General features: G+C 41.4%; 1 protein-coding gene across 2 annotated transcripts in view; it reads left to right on the top strand.

The window, feature by feature from the left end:
• The window catches only part of Dnajb14 (DnaJ heat shock protein family (Hsp40) member B14), a 51,970-nt gene extending 31,778 nt beyond the window's left edge, over positions 1-20,192 (top strand). For both annotated transcript variants that reach the window (XM_060392654.1, XM_060392655.1), the window contains 5 exons: positions 7,161-7,346; positions 8,776-8,870; positions 9,588-9,697; positions 10,186-10,358; positions 12,734-20,192. In XM_060392654.1, coding sequence (XP_060248637.1) covers positions 7,161-7,346; positions 8,776-8,870; positions 9,588-9,697; positions 10,186-10,358; positions 12,734-12,858 — 689 coding nt within the window. In that variant the 3' untranslated portion in view covers positions 12,859-20,192. The remainder of the gene's footprint in view (positions 1-7,160; positions 7,347-8,775; positions 8,871-9,587; positions 9,698-10,185; positions 10,359-12,733) is intronic.
• Positions 20,193-22,320: the final 2,128 nt, after the last annotated feature.

Genomic DNA, 22,320 nt, shown 5'->3' with positions numbered 1-22,320 from the left:
TTGTAAAAACCTGTGACCTCAGGTGCTTGAGGGACTGAGGCAGGCGGGTCATTAGTTCAAGGCTTGCTTGAGCTGCAGGATGCATTCGAGGCAGTGACGTACTGAGAGCCCTCTCCTTGTGCTTTTAAAGAGCTGGTTATATAGCTAAGTGGTCCAGCACTTATCCAGCCTTCATTCTACGCCCAGTGACACAAAGAGAAAAGAAGATGAAAGGTGAAGTAACATTAGGGTGAGAATCAATGTAAAAGCGTTTATGTTGTAGGTGAGAACAGTTTCTGTGAGATTTTGATTTTTATGGTAAAGGCTTGGATGAAAGAATAGAATGAGGTGAGGTAGTTGAAACACCAGTGATCCAGTGATTTTTTTTGGATATTTCCCATACTGAGAAGAGCTGAAAAGCTTGAACATTCTGTGGTGAACAGGCCAGGCAGACATAGGAAGACTGAAAGATGGTGAGAAGGTCAGTGGACTCAGCACTTTGCGGTGTGGCAGGGGTCATTTGAGAGTCTGGTAGATCTGTCCTTACATGTTGCAGATTAGGTGATGGAGGACATGGCAACCCCCAAACACCAAGAAGCATGACAGGAATGGGGGGTCAGGAAGCAATAGCTGCTCCATAGTGTTCAAATCCACAGAAAAAACTGGCTTCACCCTGACACATGCTGCACCTTTTCTTGAGGTAGCAGATATTCTAATTCCCTGAAGGGATAGAGATGGAAGAGGACTTGAGAGCTTCCTTCCTTCCTTCCTTCCTTCCTTCCTTCCTTCCTTCCTTCCTTCCTTCCTTCCTTCCTCTATTGACTTAGTATGTGTAAGAATCTTGGCTTCATGCATGTATGTGCACCACGGGCATGACTGGTATCCTCATCAGATCCCCTGGAGCTGAGTCACAGATGGTTGTGAGCCACCATGTGGGTGCTGGGAACTGAACCCAGGTCCTCCTGAGAACAAGCACTCTTAACCACTGGACCATCTCTCCAGACTCAGGAGGAGCTTCAGTTTTCATTCATGCTGCCCAGTCCCCTTTTACCTCTCCCATCCCTCCCATGGTACCCATAGAGATGAGAGTGGGGGCTACACTCCTGCTTACCTGGAGACAGACAGCCATTCTCCTCCCCCCTGGGAGGCACCTTTGTTACCCTCACACCAGCTTGAGCAAGTACTTGACACACACAACTTAGGGGGAGGCTACATTGATTTTGGCGAATGGTTTAAGAAGTGTCCGTCTGTCATGAAGAGAAAGGCCATGGCATGGCATGCCAAGGCTCTTCACATAATGGTCGATAGTAAACAAAGAAAAGAGATAGAGAAAGAAACCAGGTAGGACAAAGCTTCAAGGGCACGGCTTCCCTCAATCAGGTTGCACCTCCTACCTTTCAGCACCTGCCAACAACGCCATCACATGATTCTATCAGAGGCTAACCCCTGCATTCAGTCAGAGCCCTCATGCAGTTGTGGAAAGCCGTCACAGACACTGGCAGTGCCTTCCCAATCACCCGAGCAGTTTCCAGTCGAATCATGCTGTCCATTTAGCCTTACCATCATAAGGGGAATTAGAGGTGCCATCGTGACATTGGCACTTTACCACCGTCCAGAAGTAACAAGGCTCTAGCCTCACAGCGTCAGGAAAACCACATGCAGGGCAGCAATGAGGCACCCCTTCTCCTTCTAACCAGGAGACAATGGCATTCCTAATATGAGCCTGGAGACCCCATCTCTTCCCTGCATCAATGAGAAGCTCCACACTCCCATCTCACTTGGTGGCATCGGAGTGTCAGGGGGAAGGGACCTAGATGTCTGTTTCTGCCTGGAAGCAGTGCAGCAGCCCCCCTCCAGTGGAATGGCATGAGGGGAGAAGTGAAAGAGTAACAGCCTCACAGTAGATGAAATATCCACATTGCAATAGAAAATCTCTTACTCCAAGAACCAGGACCTCACATGGCACTTTAAAACTCCAGCAGTCAGACACCTACATGGAGAAGAGAGGAAAGTCAGAGTCGGGTAGCAAAGATGTCACTATAACTGTGATACGAGTATCCCAAAGAGCAAATGTCAGTGTGCTTACTGCAGGTAAATCCTCAAAGAAATACAGAGTTTGAACAAAGATGTAACAGGAAAAGTGGAAATTAATTATCTCAAGTAAAGAGCTGAAAGACCTACTAATGTATGAATGGAAGAAAAGGCAGAACCGATGAACTAGAAAATGGAAAAGCAGGCACGTGCCGTTTGAACAACCAAGAATGTAGTACAGAGTGGAAAAAGCAGCCTCATCGAACATAAAGCTGTGACAGAAGATCTGATTCTCAGGTCGTTGGGGCTCTGAGAGCGGGAGGGAGACAGAGCTGCACAGTGCTAGAATAATTGAAGTTTGGAGACGTCTCAAACTTGACTGAAAAATGCAAGGTTTTAGATGTGAGAAATTGGATGTGCCCCGATTGGATGTGAGAAATTGAATGAGTCTACAGTGGGGGACAACACAGTCAACTGGAAATGAGAGACACACGTGGTAATCAATACAGTAGATTTTACGAGGAGAAGTCAGATGGAGGTCTCATAGCGCAGTGCCCTGTGATCCAGTCACTGTTACGGTGAGGAGGTAGCAGCGCAGAGAGGGAAGGCCGGTGATGGCCACATCTGCGACAGATGTGGCTGTCTGTTAAAAAAAGATCCCAGGGCATCTAGAGAAACTCTAATAACCAAATTCTGTAGGTTCCAAGACACAAAAGAAACATACAGAATCCATTGTACTACATTGTACAAGAAATATGTAGACATGGAGATTTAAATTAAAAGACATAAATTTAGCCAAAACATCACATTTTTCTGCCGGAAATGACACACAGTAATGATGAAAATCCGAGACCATGTACGTGGCTTGGAAGACTGAATACATTCATGTGGTTACCCAGTTGGCACACTCTCTCCCTCTGTATTGACTCCAGCAGACAGGAGCGAGATTATCCTCATTTATGTGGAGAAGCAGAAGAGCTCAAACAGGTGAACGGTGAGTTAAGGCTGATGTGACCATGGCCAGCACAAATGAATTGGGTTTTGAATTGTTAGACGTATGTAGGTATATGATTAACCTTGGCCACAGTCTCATGTTTTATATAAACCAACCACACGGGACCCTCAAAATGGGTCACAACTGCAAATAACAAACAAGCTTGGGTTGGGGAGGTAGAGAGAGAGATGGTTCAGCGGTAAAGAGCACTGACTGCTCTTCTTAAAATAAACACCTGGGTCCAATTCCCAGCACCCACACGGAAGCTCACGTCTGTGACTCCAGGATCTGACACCCTCACACAGACATAGACAAGCACACAATACCAATGCACATAAAATAAATAAATAATTTAAAAAAATCTTCGTGTGTGTGTGTGTGTGTGTGTGTGTGTGTGTGTGTGTGTGTGTCTTATGGGTACAGAGATTTAGGACATAGCAGTAGCTAATGATTCAGTCAGACTGAACACCAAAAGCATGGTTTGCATGAGGAAAATTAGGGGGGAAATAGGGAAAAATTTAGTTTGCTCTGCTCTGTTAAAAGTATGAAAACATAAGCTACAAGTTGAGGGGACTATTTGTCCAGCACTCACGCAACGTAGCACTAGTGTCTTATATGACACTCTCTCCAAACTCAAATGGTAGGTGACAGTCCATGTAAATCAGGCGGAAGAAGCCAGATGTGCTGTGCATCCCGACAGCTCCTGCTAGGAGGACCACTTGGTCCATGAGTTCAAGAGCAACTTGCAATATGATGGGACCCTTTCTTTCTCGAAAGATTTTACACATAAATAAAAATGAAAAAAGCATCATCTTAGCTGTAAATGAGGTGTGTGCATCACCCACTCCAAGCTCAGGAAACATTGTGAAGGAAGGATGGACAGGTGTGGGCGCTTCCCTCCAGGCATGACATGGCCATTACTTGCTTGAACTCTCCGTAGCTAAGGTACTAACTGCCTGAGACTGCTCAAGATTGGTCCCATGAACATTCCACCATGGGGAGGGCTCACAAGACTCCACCCCCAGATTTCTAGGTAGTTAACAGCTGCTAGGAGGGCCTATGGAGTGCCCTGTTATCCCTAGGATCCCTAGGCAGTTGGGAAGGGAGGGACATTTCCTCAGTGGGACAGTACTGGTAAATGCTCCTGCTCCTGTACGCAGCCCTCTCCCGTGTTACTGTAAGGAAGTCTAATTAAGCTAGTTGAGCTGTACACAGAAAGAGGTGTGAGAGGAGGGCCAGGGAGGTGTCTTGGCAGGTGAAAGTGCTAGCAGGGTTCAGTTGCCGGATCCATGTAAAGGTGAAAGACAGAGCCGCCTCCACAGAGTTGTCCTCTGAATTCCACATATGCACATCGTACGCACACACGCAGACACACACACACACTCCAAGACACATGCACGCACGCCACACACATGCCCAGGCGTACACATGCAAACATGCACATACATGAAATAAAAGTGTTTAAAAGATTTAAGACTTGAAAGTAGAAGGGGGGAGTTGGGAAGAAAAAAGTTAGTGGGAGAGGCCAAGGGGGAGTGGCAGGCTAATGCTCAAAATACATTATGCATGCACCTATGTAAGCATCCTAGTGAAGCCATCATTGTGTGTAGTTAATGTATGCTAATAAAGCGTTTACAGGTACCATTAAAAAAGACAGAGGGCCTGGGGAGGTGACTCAGTAAAGCATCCTGAGCTTCACCTCTAGACCCCACATTAAGAAAAGCAAGTCATGGCCGCAATGCAAAGAAGCCCTGCGGATTCCTAGGCCTCACTGGGGAGCTCAGGTCAGTGAAAGGCTCTCTCAGGGCCTAAGGTGGGCTGTAGCTGAGGACCAATGCCCAAGGTTATCCTCTGGCCTTTACCCAGATGCAGACATAAACGTATGCACACATACACATACACCCACACAGGAGCATGCACATGTGTGCTACACAGCACCAAACACACAGGCACGCACACACGCATGCCAAAAGGAGTGGCATTTTACTGAAGATGACATCTTACTGCACGTGTCAGAGAAGCCCGTGAAAAGATTTCAGCATCCTTAGCCGTTAGAGAAACGCAGAGTGAGAAACCAGAGAGAAAAGCAGGTGTCGGCTGTGCACCTGTCGTGATGGCTAACTAGAAAATGGCCATGTCTCCCACTGAAGCGCTCTGAGCACAGAGAATGGGTCATTCACGCATTGTTGAGGAGAATTGAAATGAGAATCATTTTGCAGAACAGCTTTGGAAGTTGGTGAAAAAATGAATTCTGAGCTACCATACAATTGAGCAATGCACTCCTGGCATTTATCCCAGAGAAATGAACATTTACATTTATCCATAAACCTGTGGTGAAGGCATATAGCAGCTTTATTGAAATAGCGCCAGACTAGAAGGAGCCCAGCTGCTATTCAGGGGACGGGCAGTTAAACCAACAGTACTGTAGCCATCCCCTGGAATACTATGTAGTAATAAAAATGAATACGCTTTTGACATGTAACTACCCAAATCAGCCTGGATTCTGTGCTCACTAAAACCAGACAGTTCCAAAGAGATCGCTTATATGAAGCAATCCCATTCTTATATTGTGTTATTTATACAATATTAATTTTGTGTGTGTATGTGTGACAGAGTCTCAATATGTAACCCAAGCTGACTTTGAACTCAGAGTCCTGTTCCAGCTTCTCATGTGCTGAAACTATAGGCATGGATCTCCCTCACTGTGGGCTGTCAACATCCTAGAAATGACAAAATTAGAGAAGTGGTCAAAAGTTCAGTAGTTGTCATAGACTGAAGACAGGCATGATGGGACAGGAGTTGAGTGTGGTGGTAAAGAGCCCCCGTGGGGCCAGGGAGATAGTTCAGCTAGTAGAAAGGTGCTTGCCGTGCAAACCCAGTAACCTGAATCCCAGTCCCAGAACCCGTGGAAGGGTGGTAAGGAAGAACCAACTCCACCAGGTGGTAGCCATAGCCTGCGTGCCCGCAACGCACTTCATGCACATACAAAGTGAAGAATTAAGAGTACTCAAACAGTGGCGATAGAATGTTCTATGTCTATCTCCGCTAATGTCAGTGCTCCATTTATTATTCTTTGCTGTAATGGATAAGATAGTATCACCAGGGGAAATTAGATAAAAAGTGTAGAGGAGCTCTGTCTTATATTTTAAAACTGTGCACGAATCTGTAATTACCACGAAGTAAAATATTTAAAGAAAAAAATGAATTGAAAGGTCTTTTATGTGCAATCAATGACAGTGAGGTAGAATTGTGATTTGTAAAGTTTTGAATACCAAAATAAAATTTGTATTTAATTCTCTAGATAACAAATTGCTGCAAACATTTGCACAGGCACAAAATGAGAGAATAGTTCAGGGCTAGCCTGGGCTATATACTGAGCCTCAGCTGCAAAATTAACACAACGGCAACGACACACAGGACTTCATGCTGTGTACTTTATGCCTTGAGCACTGTACTCGAGGCATAGGGGGTCCCTATGCTCACATGGGGTTTTCCGTCTTAAGGAAAACAAGTTGTTTGGAAATAAAATGGATGGTAGTGCGCGAGAAGAAAAAGGAGGTTTCAGGGAGATGTCTTGGAGTAGTACATGTACATACTGAGTGGAGTATTTGACCTCAAACAAGTTACTTAGCAAGAAAGCCTGGGGACCCGTGCTGTGAAGATGAGAGGATTAGCAAGGGAGCGAAGAGCGGAAGCTATAGCTCTCAATGCTCGGTGGACACTGCTGCGATTGTTTGCAACAGTTGTTGGCCGGGAACTTTTAATCCTCCTGCCTCAGCTTTCCTGGTGCTGGAGTTATAGGTATGTGACCCCATCCATGGTGTATAGGCTGAACAGTCTCGATGAATGGCTCGCTTTGGGAACCCAGGATGGGGGAGCGGGATTTGAGAGGCTACGTCGCATTATTGCAGTAGGGTAGATGGGCACACCCCACCCCCTTTCCAAGGCAGAGGGAAGATTTGGATGGCTAGTGTAGAAAGCTATCTTGGGAGATAACGTGATGTTGTGAAATATACATAAAATATTCAAAAGAAATCGTTCATGATTTCTTCAATTGGTTTCAAGTAATATTTGAGTTGATCTTGCTGGATGTGGGATAGTCTTCTACTAAAGACTAAAGACTGCTTTCCAATGTTGTTACTTGTTGCTTTTTTAGAGATTGGAAATGCTTATGCCGTATTAAGCAATCCAGAGAAACGAAAACAGTATGACCTCACAGGCAGTGAAGAAAATGCCTGTAATCACCAGAACAATGGCAGGTTCAATTTCCACCGAGGCTGTGAAGCCGACATCACTCCAGAAGACCTGTTCAATATCTTTTTTGGCGGTGGATTTCCTTCAGGTACTCCACGTTAACTTTATTTCCTCACCTAGACTTCTTACAGATGTTCAACGTTTTCATCTGGGCTGTTTTTGAGAAATGAGTTTCACTCTAGCATGGAACTCACTGTGTAACCCAGGGTCATCTCTAACTTACAGCAGTTCTCCTGCCTCAGTCTCCCAAGGGCTGAGGTCACAGGCTTGAGCATGAGGATCACCCTGCATTTTCTATAGTGCTGGCTTTCTATCAAAGGAGGGAGAAGGCTAAGGGCTTCCGCTGTTGCTAAGCTTGCCTTGTTCCTAGAGAATAATTAAAAAAGAGTTGAGTGCAGATACCTTGTTTTATTAAAAACTGAAGAAAAGGAAAATAGGCAGGAGACCTGGAGGCAGTGGATCATAGTCGTTACAACTAAGGGGGCATCTGGTACCTGGTGGGGTGACTGACAGTGGTTCCCTGGAGCCTCAAATGGCATTCTAGACTGCTAATGTAAATGTCTTCACGCGAATCTTTATTGAAATAGTAGACAGTCTAACTGATACATAAACTGTCCAGGTATCTTTATGTTACGGTAGGAATAACCTCTTGGACAAGGCTGCCAGGAACTGTAGTTTTCCACTGAATGAGTAGATCTTGCAGCGCTGGCATACGTAGTGTAAACTCTTATTTTCACATCCCATGGATTGTTTATGTGGAAATGAACTTAAGAATAGTGTCTTTAAGTTCTAGGTTGCTTATGGCATTGACTTAAGGTGCTCATTCAAAACAAGAATTTGACCTGATGGCTCTCTTAATATCATTGAGAAAGACAGTTGTCACTGATAGGACATTTTGCAAAGCATCCTTGAATTGTAAAAATACTAATGAACGATCAAAACTGTAACCTGTGCTTTGACATATTGGAATACATTACCTCCAAGACAAGTTACTAAATTAGGAATTTTGACTTAAAATATGTTGGGAACAGTCAGAAATCTTTGAAGCAATAATTTCTTTCTTAATAGTTTTCAGTTCTTTGTTAGTTATAACATGGTTTATTTAGTCAATAGTAGCCATTTCTAGTTCTTCACCTCATTTGTAAAGTGTCCATCTTTTGAATATTTATGTGTGACCCACTTATAATTTAACATATTAGCATTTAAAACATTAACTGTGGTGCTCTCCAACAATGATATGTAACATCACCGAGGAACTCTTACCCATATTTTTGCAAAGAAATTTAGAAAGCTGGGTAGGGTAGATCGTGATTGGTTTAGAGGCAAGGAAAGATCAGGCAGTAAACAGTCATTACTCAAAGCAAACATCCACTATTTTGGTAGCATTCAAGAAGGGTGGGCATGGCAGCATGTTCTTTTAATCACAGCAAGGCACACAGATGAACAGAACAGTGAAAGTCCATTTTTTTTTCCAATCACAGTTGTTTTCTAACTTAACCTTGTATTTAATTTTCTAGGTAGTGTACATTCATTTTCAAACGGCCGGGCTGCTTACAGCCATCAACATCAGCACCGACACAGTGGGCACGAAAGAGAAGAAGAAAGAGCAGATGTATGTTTATAACGTGATCTCAAAATGACAAATGCCAGTTCAAAACGCAATTAAAATTGACTAAAAATAGGGCAAGTTGTTTTAGGAAATAATGAGTTTTCTCTTAGCAAGTGTTCAAAAGAGACTCAGAAATCCTGCGAGAATAGTGTAGGTGCGGGAGTAGAGGTCAGGGTAGGGGTGGTAGCAGCATGACCCTTCCGACTTGGTATTACATGATTCTGACAAAGGTATATCTGTATTTTGCATGTTCTGAAGGTGGCTTCTTTCTATTGATCCTGAAAGATTTAGAAATGATGCTGAAAACCCTTAGTTAGAAGTATCTTTGCCTTTGCTTGGTTCTAATGCAGGTATACCTGATTGCCCGTATTCATTAAGTTCCTTGTAGAGAAAGCTGAATGGAAAGGACCTGAGACTAGACGTGAAGAGGCCTGAGACCAGCACCATCGAGTGTGCGGTCCTGTCACAAACCCAGTCGTCTCTGTGTAGGAGAGGAGGGGCTTCCTCATCTCTAAAATAGGGTCAGATTACATCATTATTTCTCAGGTGCTGGGGCGTCTGTGCTTTAGGGATTAGAACAGAAGGTTGGGTTTATCCAGCAGGTTGGAGAGCCACCCATAGATGGCCACAGGTGTCCTTCCTACTTACTGATAAGAGTGTGTGGCAGCCGCTGCTTGCTGGCAGTCCTGATACAATCTGTTGCTCTCTGATCTTTTATAGGGAGGTTTTTCTGTGTTTATCCAGCTGATGCCCATTATTGTATTGATCCTCGTATCGTTGTTAAGCCAATTGATGGTCTCGAATCCTCCTTATTCCTTATATCCCCGATCGTAAGTAGCTAAGCAAGATTTTGCAAAAGTTAATGATTGCTATTATTGTTTTTCTCTCCTTGAAGGGTCTTTTGATGCTTTTAAGTGCTTACTGTTTTACAAAACAAAATCTCTAATTTCAAAAATTGTTGGCATAAGTGATACATTTGTATGATTCTTGATGGTGTGGTGTACACGTCTGTCCCACAGTGGATAAGGACAAAAGTGCCATGTTTCAATTTGAATGTAATGTAATAGTTAATACACCAACATGAAAGGCAAAAAGGAAAAAATTGGTCTTAGATGAGTGTCATTAAGTGGGAAGTGACTTGAGTGACCAGAAGATAAAGGAACAAAATCTGTGTGCTCTGGGGATCGTGGTTTGAAGCAGTTTTTGAGAATGCTGCTAATACTGATGTTAACTTTAAATTCCCTTTCTTTTTGCTCCTTGATTTGCATAGAATATAGTCTTAAATTAAAAGAAAAATGATCATACATTTCTTTTGCAGTGGATCAGGACAAACTATTAAAATGCAGACAGAAAACTTGGGCGTTGTTTATTACGTCAGTAAGGACTTTAAAAGCGAGTATAAAGGATCGCTATTACAAAAGGTAGAAAAGAGTGTGGAAGAGGACTATGTGACTAATATCCGAAATAACTGCTGGAAAGAAAGACAGCAGAGTAAGTCTATCAATTGTTTTTAAATTTTTAGAAAAACCTTTAGAGTCTTTGGAATCATTGCTGTAAATTTTCCTACTTAAGGAGTGCTCTGAAATTACCTGGCCTATCCCTGGAATTCAGTACATGAATATGTACAGTCAGCTCCTATATTTGAGACATCTCTCATCCATGGATTCAATCTGTTGTCAATCAAAACTGTGCAGAAAAAGAGCAGTTGTATCTGTCCTGAACATGTGCAGATATTTTTGTCATGTTTTTGTTCTCTAATTCATCCAATATCACAATTATTTGCACGACATCGCCACCATATTAGATAGCACTTGTAAGATAGAAGTAACAGACATAGGAGGTGATTTGTAGGTTATATGCAAACACAGATGTTTTGTATAAGAGACTTAAGCATCCTATCTTAGTGTCTGGAGATCCTGGAAGCAATCTAATATGTCAATTGAGGGTTGATCGCAATGATTTTTATACATGTGGCAAACAGTAATTGGCTTAGTCCAAGAATGTACTAAATGTTCTTGTCTCACTGTGTGTAACAAACATTTTGTTGAGTAGTTTGCCTTACATGATGCTTCCTCTCATCACACATTATCTAGAAGACTAAGTTACTTCTGTCTAAACTAGTTACTTTATCATCATAACATAAGATTCATTAAGCATTTAGCGTAGTGGCGTGGACCAGTGTTCAGTGTTGGTTATGTGAGAATGTTGACGGACCTAATGCTGTGCAGATCATAACTCCTGTGAGTTCATGAGAGCAGCAATGACGTCATGCCCGGTGTACATCATTCCACAGCCCCCAGCCCTTCCGGCTCTTCATTCCGCCCATGCTCCCTGGGCTTCGGAGGGGATGATTGAGATGTCTTGTTTAGGGGTGAACCTTCAACAGTCATTTCTGCTCATCCTTTTAAGCATTTATACGTCTGCAGTAATCACCACCATTGCAAAGAGATGCTTTCTCTTCACAGCTGACAGCACGTTAATCACGGGATGTAAACAAAGTGTTTAAAGGCAAGTTCATTGTATCAATTCAGCAAAAGAGCTGCACAGCTTCTCCAGTGAGTCTGTGGTCTCCCAGCCGTAGGTTTTTGACCAGGTTTACAATGTGAGTTCTCTCCTGTGGACTGGACCTCAACTCTGATGAAAAAGCGGTTAGTTAGCCCCATAACAGCCACCGCACTGTTGTATGATGGGCACACACTGCCTGCCAGATTACCAGACTAGTACCCGGCATCCACACTGAGCAAGACTGTTCATAGTAATTCATTGTCAGCCTGTATAGCTCCTCTGGCCCTATAAAAGCCGGCTGGAAAGAAGTAGGCCTCTAGCTCAATTCTAGTTTGATTTTCCTGTATCCAAGCATGCAATACATTCATCCATAAGATCTTATCACCTAGTTCTGGCAGGTAGAATTATGGGTATTTATTCAAGTTGTGTGTATGTAGGGGATGTTTTCACATGTGTGTGTGTGGGAGTGTGTGTGTGTATATATTCCAGATTTTTTGTCGTGTGTGGAAGAACACACAATCCTGGCACTTGGGGTCCTGATGCAGAAGGACCATAAGTTTGAGGCCAGCTTGGGCTAGTTAATGAAATCCATTCTCAAGAAGAAGAAGGAAGTGGAGGAAGAAAGGAAGAGGCGCTTATTTTAATTTGTGCTCTTTTGTGTGTATGTTTGTTTTGCTTTGGTTTTGGTTTTTTGAGACAAGGTTTCTCTGTGTAGCCTTCACTATCCTGGACTCGATTTGTAGACCAGGCTGGCCTCGAACTCACAGAAGTCTGCCTGCCTCTGCCTCCCTGAGTGCTGGGATTCCATGTGTGTGCCACCGTGCCTGGCTTATTTGTGTTCTTAACTGTTGGAATTATCACAAAAACACAACAAAGCACAGACACTGAGAGTCGAGATTCTAAGGGGTATTTTAGAATAGCCTCAGAGGGTATTCCGGAGCAGTGGCTTGGCTCAGGAGTAAAGGAGAAGGGCCCTGAGAGGCAGTGTCAGGGCTCTAGCCTTTTTTCCTTTTGAAGTTGGGTTCCATGTGCTAAATTATATAAAGAAAAAGCCCAGTAGGTGGGGTTGTGCACACCTTTAATCATAGCATTCAAAGGCAAAGGCAGGAGGATATCTGAGTTGAAGGCCATCCTGGTCTATGTAGTGAGCCTCGAACGAGAGAGCCAGGTCTATGTAAAGAGCCTGTCCAAAAGTTTTTTTTTTCTTTTTTTTTAATAAAAGTTCTAGTGAAATGGTTTATAGGAATCATACTTGATTCTCTCCTCAGTTAAGAGAAATATATGTACATATCTAAAGTGTTATTTAAATTTAAGCTACTAAGGTGATGTGAATCATTAACTAGCAAACATTCTGTATACAGAAACAGATATGCAGTATGCAGCAAAAGTGTATCGCGATGAGCGGCTGCGGAGGAAGGCAGATGCCCTGAGCATGGACAACTGCAAAGAGCTGGAGCGGCTGACCAGCCTCTACAAGGGGGGATAGGCCGGGAGTCCTGCCTACTTCCTTCAGTGTACTCTGTCTTTTCTGTACATTTCATTTCGCCATGAAGCTGAAGAAGATTTGATTAAAGACTAAGCTGAGTAGCTGATTCCTGAAATCTTGGACTGTTAATGATCTACTGGCTCATTTCAATAGTAAGAACTGAAAACTAAATATTTTAGTATGCTTCTGCATTTACTTTCACTTTAAAATCTTATATGATTCCTTACAATATCTGGAGAAGATTATCACACCTGTAGCAATTGCCAGTTTCTGTGATTCTCCATTATTCCTTTGCCATGTAAATAGTTTTAGAATGATTTTGTGTATATATGAGCGCTTGTCTTTTATTTAAATTATTTTAGTGTTTAGCTCCATGAGACACTTTGTTCAGGCTGATGGAATGAATGTCTGTAACACAATCACATTTCCATTAGGTGTTTGGGTGTGTGGAGTTTAAACAGTGAAGATTTTTCAAAAAAAAAATTAAAACTTTATGTAAAGTCTTATATCAATGTAGGAGGAATTGACATTTTTAATATTGTTCTTATATTCCAGAATATGTAATGAGATAAATGAACAGGTGTATACTATCAGTATGCTCTTTAGTTTTATGAATTGCTAAGCCATACATAGGAACGAAATGCTATAGGATAGATTTAAAGAAAATATGATGATAACATTATGCTAAATGAGTTTTCAATGGTAAGCTGCAGTTATGCCACTCACAATTCCAGGAATTAAAAGTTAGCCCCAAATGTTCGTTTATGTGTCCTTCGAGGCTACTGAGGCTTATGAAGCAAAAGATGGACCTTATTCCCATGGAAATTCAGTTTCATGGAGATAACTACAGCAGGACCCCAAAGCAAACGGATTCTTCTACAAATAAGTAGTAAGAACAAAATGACCACTACACCCAGCTTTGTGCCTTTCCACCTGTGGCTGGCTTACCTGGCAGCGTGGTCTGTTGGGACACAGCAGTCCTGAGCGGAGATAGAGCAGCAGCTAGAGCAGTGACTGATGGACAGCAAGTCATGAGAGCACGACTCCACCAACCAGGCCACTCATCAGCTCTTTACAATAAGCTCCTTGTAACTAAATCTGTAATCGACAGTGGGCAGACACAGCGGGGACTTGAAGTCTTGGTGCTTCTTGGGTTTGGCATGGCTTCTGGTCTTGTGTATTTAACAGTAGTGAGGGCCTAATGGCTCTGCTTCGCACAGGTCAAGAATTACAAACACATTTTGATAGTTGTCCCCCACCATCCCTTGCTCAAGAGTGAAAATGTCAGGCAGATTGGCTTTGTGCTTTTGCTTAGGGAGTTCTTCCTAAATATTGTTGACTTCTGTCCGCTGTTGAACTGTTTAAATCAGTCTCTTGTACTTTGCTATGAGATTCTTCAGTGGAAACACCTGACCATAATAGTGGGTTAAATTGCACACTTTGTCTTAGGAGTCTGGGCAACTCAACCAACCTTCTAGAAATATGCCCTTTATAGGAGAGCTATGAAGAAAAGTAGAGGCTTGTTTTACGGTTCTTGCATAATGCATTTAATGTGAAACTACTAAAATGCTGTGTATCTAGTCATCTTTAATACAGACCTTTTCCTCACAATCTACATATTTTTGTTACTCTAAAAATGGAATCTGAGGAATAACTTCAGAAGACCACGCCCCACAGCAGCCGCGTCTATCTCTCCAGCCTGTGTCTGGCAGTTTTGACTGCCTCTGGTGCAGGCTGGCCTGCAGGCGCTCACAGAGGCCGGGCCTTGACAGAGAAATCGCTGCTCTTTGCTGGGAATAAACCTGGGGCTGAGTTTAGTGCCATGCTCACAATTCCAGGGCACTCTCGGCCTGTTCTTCGAGCCGTCTGAGTTCTTTCCTGCTTCCTTCAGCAAATGCCCTGTCTGACCATTAGTCTGAATTAGTGCTTCGTCCATGTGGATGGTTTTCCAAGGTTGCATACCTCACACACAGCTGTTCATATCTTTCATTAGAATCTACTTCAGCTGTCACTTCAGCATTCACTGTGAAGACTTCTGAATTCCATTGAATTATTCTTTTAGTTTCTTTGCATCTTCGTCACCTGCTGATCTTGTTCTCTGGTACAAGATGATGAAGCTTAAAACTGCCTCTGGTCCCTGAGGAGGCTGCCATGCTGCTTTTGTGATTTTTTTTTTTTCTGTGTTTCCTTGTTGAGTCTTTTTTTTTAAAGTTTGAGTCAGGGTCTATGTAGCCCTGGCTGGCTGAAACTCTAACTGTAGATCAGGCTGGCCTGGAACTCACAGGACTGGCCTGTGCTCCACCACCCCATCCCCCGCCCCTATGCTAGGATTAATGGCATGGGCTCCCACACCTGGTAATAAAAGGTATTTTCAATCAGAGAAGTACATGGTTTTCCATTTGCCATTAAGATCATGGATCTCATGTTTAGCATACCCATTGAAATATCCATTTCAAACTCTCTTGTTTTTAAAACTCTCTGGCAACTAAATTGTTACATTTCTTGTTCATGTAGGTCCATTGCTCTTATTTTTTAAGTCCAGAGCACTTTTTTAGGTCTTCATTTTTCTACTTTAGATTTAAAGAATGACACCTTGTCCACATTGTTTCAACTCAGTAACTTTCCTTAGTTGTTCCTTTCCATCTCCAGCCGGCACTGATCATCTCAGTCTCTTCAGCTTTCCCCCATCGCTCTTTTAGCATAGCCTTTAACTCGGAACATTCAACCTCAAGCTTTTGGGATTCAGCTCTCAGTCATTCCTGCGATTCTGCAACTGTTTGAAATGGTTTTATTTTGATTATTTTTACTTTTCTGGTGTGTGTGTAAACTAGAATGTGTGTGATTACGTGTGTGTGAGCGAATGTCTATAAGTGAGTGTATGTGAGTGTGTACATGTGTGTGAGTTGAATGTGTGTGAGCAAGTGTTTTCCTGTGTGTGCGTGTATGTGTGTGTATGTGCTACGGTGTGCCACGGTGCACATGTAGAGTTCAGAGAACAACCTACAGGAGCTAGTTCCCTTTCTATATCTTTTTAAATCTTGTGGATTATGTTCAAGTTGTTAGACTTGTGCAGGAAGGTGTTTTTTTTGTTTGTTTGTTTGTTTGTTTTGTTTTGTTTTGTTTTACCACTGAGCCATCTCACCAGCTCCAGATTCTTTTATAGCTTTTAATTTCATAGATGGTGTCCTCAAAGAGACTTCCCCTCTTCACTATGTAGATACAGCTCTTTCTCCCTGGTAACTATGTGTAATTTTTTCATTTTCTCTTTCCTGCTTTTTATGCATCAATTATACAATGGGTTTCATATGACACTTTCATACACACATATAATACATTTCATCATCTTCACCCCTACAAACCTCTCGTTTCCCTCCTACTCCAATGATCTTCTTCCTCTTCCCAGATCGTCCCTCTTCTCAAGTCTTGTTGCTGTTGTTGATGCTGATGTTGCTGACTTTGATGTTGCTGTTGTTGCTGATGATCCAAAGAGTTTTCATTATGGTTGCATGGATGGGTGAGGGTTATTTACAAGAACATAGACACCAGTGCCTGCAACCCTAAAGAAAAGTGTGTGTCCCTCCTTCATCAACCACTAACTGCCCTAGATCCTCAGGGAGGCTTAGGGCCTCATGAGCCCTTTCCTCCTCAAGGGCAGGATGTAGACAGGCCCTGTCTTACAGAGACCTTGTGCAGAATCACAATGTGTGATGACTATGTCATGGCCAGAAGACAGTATTCCACTATCCTTCACCCCTTCTTGCATTATTCTCACCTCATTCTGTAGCTTTTTTGAGCCTCAGAGTGGGTAGTGTTTGATGTTCCACTTAGGCTGAACACTCAATCGTCTCATGACTATGGCCAGTGTGAGCTCCACAGCTGCTTCTGCCCACTACATAAAGAAGTTTCTCTGACAAAAGCTGGCTCTAGCACTCACCTATGGACCCGAAATACAACAGGCAGTTTGTTGTCTTTTTATTTTAATGGAAATTCCCTGACGTTTTAAAGCTGTGTCTTCAGTGTGGTCTGTGGTCCTCATGGTTTTACATTTGATAGTCCTGACACACACTGGTCTTATTTTCCACTCTTTTTCTTCAAGTAGTGCACTGTGCCTATTTTTAATTTCTATTTGTCTTTCACTGAATTAAAAATACAGAAGCTTCATGACTTTTGGTGTCATCATTGCACAGGGGCTGTGCTAATCTCTACCCTGTTCTGCTGTTAGTACATGTCCTGCAAAAGTGAGCACATGCCACAGAATTTAAAATGCTTTCTTAAGCCTGTAGAATAAGTCACTTAAACATGTAGCATTCTAATTAACCTTGAAAGCTCATATCTATCAGAAAATTTGTAGAAATTTGAAAGTTTTTAATGTATTTTTCCAGTTTTAGTGGGAAATTTACACTAGTGTGATTGATATTTACAGGAACCAAACCTTCTTAAATCCCACGTCTAAAGGGATAGAGAGGCTAGGTCAGGTTATTAGATTGAGAGAAATTAACACAGCATGAAGTCATACATGGCTTTTTACAGTATTATGTTTCAGGTTTGTTGCTGCATCCCATTACATTTATGACATTTATTAAATTAAATTAAACAATTGTTAGATTAAACAAAACTTGGAAATAGCTATGGGAGTGGTTGGTTGAGCGCCTGGCATCTTAAGCTACATATAAAGTATGTAAGTAAAGACTGACTGCTTATGCTGCCTGTATTGTTGGTTTCTTTGAATTTAATTTTGTGTGTCGTTAGATGGCTTGAGCTGAAAGATTTTTGGTTTTGCTGCTTACTCTTGTAGTAAAAACCTCAATATTTTCCTGTCTTATTTTTAGCTACATAGAGTTTTTAAATTTCATTTGATCACTTTCATATTTACCCAGTGGCTCTTTATCTTTCCATATTAATTAGGTTCCTCAATTTTTTTGTAGGCTTGGAAACAATAATTGACATTTTATCCCTTTATACATAGAGAAACACACACACTGTGAAAGGAAACAGCACATTTCCCCCTTTCAATTCCCTCATTACTGAATGCATTTTTATTAGTTATTTAGCCATCGCTATGTCTTAGGATTTTTTTTTTTTTTTTTTTTTTTTACCAAATAGATTAATACTGAGAAATCTCAAGTTTTCCATCTAAGGGGTGGAAATAACATTTTGAGACTTGCTTTAATTTCATAATCACTATATGCTTATTTATGATTTTTAATACTTGGCAAGGAATATTAAGGTCCTTAAAATATAAAGTGTGTGTGTGTGTGTGTGTGTGTGTGTGTGTGTGTGTGTACCAGTGCATTAAAGTACTGTTTTGTGTCAGCTCAGGTGTTCACGAGAACAGGAGTGTGTAATGCCAGCCCTTAATTTCAAATGCACTTTTATGCTTAGTTTTTCTTACTGTTAAACTTTTACACTGATATGTAAAATAAAAAGAAATAACTTTTGATTCTCTTTATCTTTATTAATAATATTTGAAATGCAGCTATTTAACACATGATATGGTTGTTACTGTGTTTTCAGATATTCATTTACAAAAAAAAAAAAACGCCCACTTTTTAAAGCAGTGAAACATTACTTGGTGGACTAGAGGGCCTAATGAGCCATCTTTTCAATTAGGCAAGCATTCTAACAAAGGAGCAGATGGTCTAAAAGAGGAATGAGCGTCTTTATTTAACTTCTCCACATGAAGTTCGAGCATAGTCTATCTTTTTATTGAGTGAGGCAAATTGAAAGGAAATCTCTAACACCTTTTATTGTCTGAATAGAAAAATGTATCAAAATGAACAGCCTGAATCAGTCATGAAATAGCTAAAAACCCTTGTCGAGCAACCATAACAGAGTATGTAAAGTCCTTAAAATTCTCTGTAAACCAAGGAAGATGAAAGAATAGCCTGACAAATAACCTCCACTTTTTTCCCCCTCTAAAATCCAGTTTTTCATTACAAATGGAAGTCAGGCATGGTTACTCATACATGTAGCCCCAACACTTCGGAGAGCAAGTGAGGCAGGGGAATTATGGATTTCAGCCTACCCTGGGTACCTGGTAAGATTCTATTCCAAATACAATAAAAAAATAAAAACAAAAGTAGAGAGAACCAGGTTATTCAAGCAGTTCTTGCAAATCTTTAATAATCTGTAGACATCACAGCCCTAAATCTGGGTTCCCCTTTTGGTTTCATTTCTATATGACAGATACTTTCATATAAATGGAAACATTTTTTCCTCAAAGCAGTTATTCGACATGCTCCTTATATTAAGGATTATATAACCACGTGTTTGTAAATGCCCTCTGTGTAACTTTTTTCCTATTATATGGTTCTTTTTCAGTTAATTTGATCTTCTGCTGGTGTAGGGGCCAATAGATTTGTGAATATTCTGTGGATGTGTCCATGTATACGTGTATATATATAAATGTATATATTTTCCATCTAATACCTCAGATGTGTGATTGTTTAATAAGTACCATACTGTTTGCACAGCACAGGGCTTCCATTAGTAGGTTCTTATTTCAAAATTTGATCATTAGTCAATAGAATTTTATTGGTGTGAAATCTTTCAGTTGATCTCCATGTTTTAATGCACATTCCTATTGGAAGGCCCACATGCCATCTAAAATGGTATTTTTCTGAGTCTGGTAATCCACAAGAGGTCCTTGAAATGACCTGGTCTAATAAGTTATTAAAACTTGGGGTGACTGGTTGCTGAGATGTGTCATAACTGCAAAGAGGTGACAGGCACCTGATGCAAGTGCCAGCAAGTCTTGCTGGTTTCACTGTAAGATTATGCTTAGCCTTTCCAGGGTAACGTTCACATAGGAGTGGACTTTGAGTGACACCATAGCCTTTCATCATTACCTTCAAAATTAATTGGTTTTGGGTTGGGTGACTACAGTAAGAAAGAGACATTTGGTATTTGTAATTTTGTGCTTCATCTTTGCTTTATTTCTGGTCTTTAGATTGCTGTGTAAGACCTTCCGTTTAAAGATTTGGGTGTTGTTATTGTTTTGTGTTTTAAGCTACAGGTATTTTCCAAGGTGTGACATAGGTTTTCAAGGTTTGGTGAGATTTTAATGGAAGCCTTGTGTGTGTAAAATGAAGTGCTATTGGTAAAGGCGATCTCCGGTAGTGCATTCAAGATCACATAATTAGGTTTAAAAACAAAAGGTCTGATTTGTAAAAATTTAATATTATATCAGACTTATGTAAGATTTCGTGTGAGAACTCTTAAGCTGCTTTTGATTTTTAATGGATGTTCTAATGAATGATTTACAAATTTTTGTCTCAGTCTCTGTAATTTATCTCAGCATATTAATAAAAAGAAAGGATGTTCTCACCATAAAAGGCTTGTCTTCATTATACTTTATCTTTTTTCTTTTCTTTTTATTTTTAAAACAGCATTTCACTATATAGCTCTCGCTGTCTTGGAATTCACTATGTAGACCAGGTTGGCCTGGAACTCACAGAGATCTGCCTGCTTCTGCCTCCCATGGGCTGGGATTAAAGAAAGGCATGTGCCACTGTGCCCAGCAGATTTTATCCTCTTGATATGCTCATTTATTTAACCATTCAACAAATGTATGAACTGAACACATCCCTGCTGTGTCACAGGTAATGAAGTAGAAGCTGGGAATTATTCACTGATTAAAGCAAAGCTCTAAGTGTAAATGTAATCAAGGAAACATTATATATTATATAAAATAACTAATTTTAATTTATATAAATTTGAGACAATCACAAATTACAGAGAGAACATTTATCTGGAGTACCCAAAGTATTCTGGAAATGTCAAGGAAGATTTCACTGAAAGAGTAAACTTAAGCTAAAACCCAAAAGATGAAACCCATCATCATTCTAGCATGTAATGGGGAGGAGGTCATGAGCCCCACCTGTAACAGAAGAGCCATCCGTTGATTGATGGCTTTTGAGAGAGGGAGTGCCAGTTTTCCTTCAGGGTGGTCCCTGGTGACCACGCCCCATTGGTCAATTCCACAGGCCCAGAAGTAGATGAGCAGCACAAACTGGACTTGATGGGTTACTAAGGGGGGTTGGGGAGGTGGAGACATGGGAGCGGACCTGGGGGAAGGGCAGAGGAGTTGGGGGGGCGGATTACATATGATGAAAACACATTGCACAGAATTCTCACAGAATAAAAGTATTAAAACTTTATGAAAATAAACTTGTGTGATGATTTAGAGTAAGAATTCCCAAGTAGGTGAGAGACTTAGGGTACTAATCTTTAGAAGATGATATACAAATCATGGTGCTGATATTACCACCTTAGTTGTCAAAAAACTTGGATTTTTAAGGAGGGACATAGCATCAGATTTGGGTTCTTATGAGTGTAATTGAAGGCCACAGTGATCTGTTCCTAACAACTTGTGGAGCAGCTGATGATGTTTGCTTCTGTTGAGTTTTGTTTGCTGTCATTAAGTGTAGTGTCATTGGTATAGTGTGGCTCTTCAGTATCTCCCAAAGGTTTACATGGTAAAACTTGAGCACTTGTCTCCCTGTATACCTACATTGTGATGTGCTAGTACAAAGTAGTGACACCTAACAGTCATGAACAGAAGCTTCTAAACCTGAGTCAAGGCTAAGTTGACTATTACACTGATTGACAGGAAGCGGAGTAACACAGGTGGGGGTTGATTGAGTCTCACTGAGCAGAAGTAATGGCTTCAATCAAGAACTTGAAGGCATACCTGCAAAAGCCACTGTTAGAGAAGACAGGGCACAAGGGAGGACATCGATCAATGACTGCGCACTTAGAGAGTCATGATTCCAATACAACTAACAGGAGAGACAGACTCACTGGTGTTCTGAGCCTCGGAGTTGGAGCAGAGACAGGAAAGAATGTCCAACCTTCAGCAAGCAAGAGAAAACGAAGACGGAACACAGATGAAAAGTGTAGGTCCAGAATAAATTCTCCTGGCATTGTTGAAGCAATAAAACTTCAGTAAACAAACAAACATGCCATCACTTGAAGAGTTAGGAGACTCACAGAGAATGGGGCCCTGAATGTGTTATACAGTATCTCATAGGGCTGGGTGTGTTGGCTAGCCTTTTAGTCCCAGAACTCAGGAAGCAAAGGAAGTTGGATTTCAGTGAGGTTGAGGCCAGCTTGGTCTACATAGGAAATTCTAGGTCAGCCAGATATACAGTGAGACCCTGTCAAATTTTATGTGCATTGGTGTTTTGCCTGTATGTATGTCTATGTGAAGGTGTCAGATCCCCTGGAATTGGAGTCACAGACAATTATGTGCTGCCGTGTGGCTGCTGGGATTTGAATCTGGGTCCTCTGGAAGAACAGTCAGTGCTCTTAACCACTGAGTTCTCTCTCCAGCCCAAATAATAATTTTTTAATTGAAGGCTTTAAATAGTGGAAAGGAACTTTTAAAAGTGCCCCTTTCAATTTCTCATGTCAGTTGTAACAGTCTGAAATGACTAGAAGGACGTCATTTGTTGAGCTGAG

Source organism: Meriones unguiculatus, chromosome 10 (assembly GCF_030254825.1).
Source record: "Meriones unguiculatus strain TT.TT164.6M chromosome 10, Bangor_MerUng_6.1, whole genome shotgun sequence".
NCBI classification, from domain to species: Eukaryota; Metazoa; Chordata; class Mammalia; order Rodentia; family Muridae; genus Meriones; species Meriones unguiculatus.
Note: the sequence above shows the minus strand (reverse complement) of the source record. Positions and strands in the feature narration are given on the sequence as shown.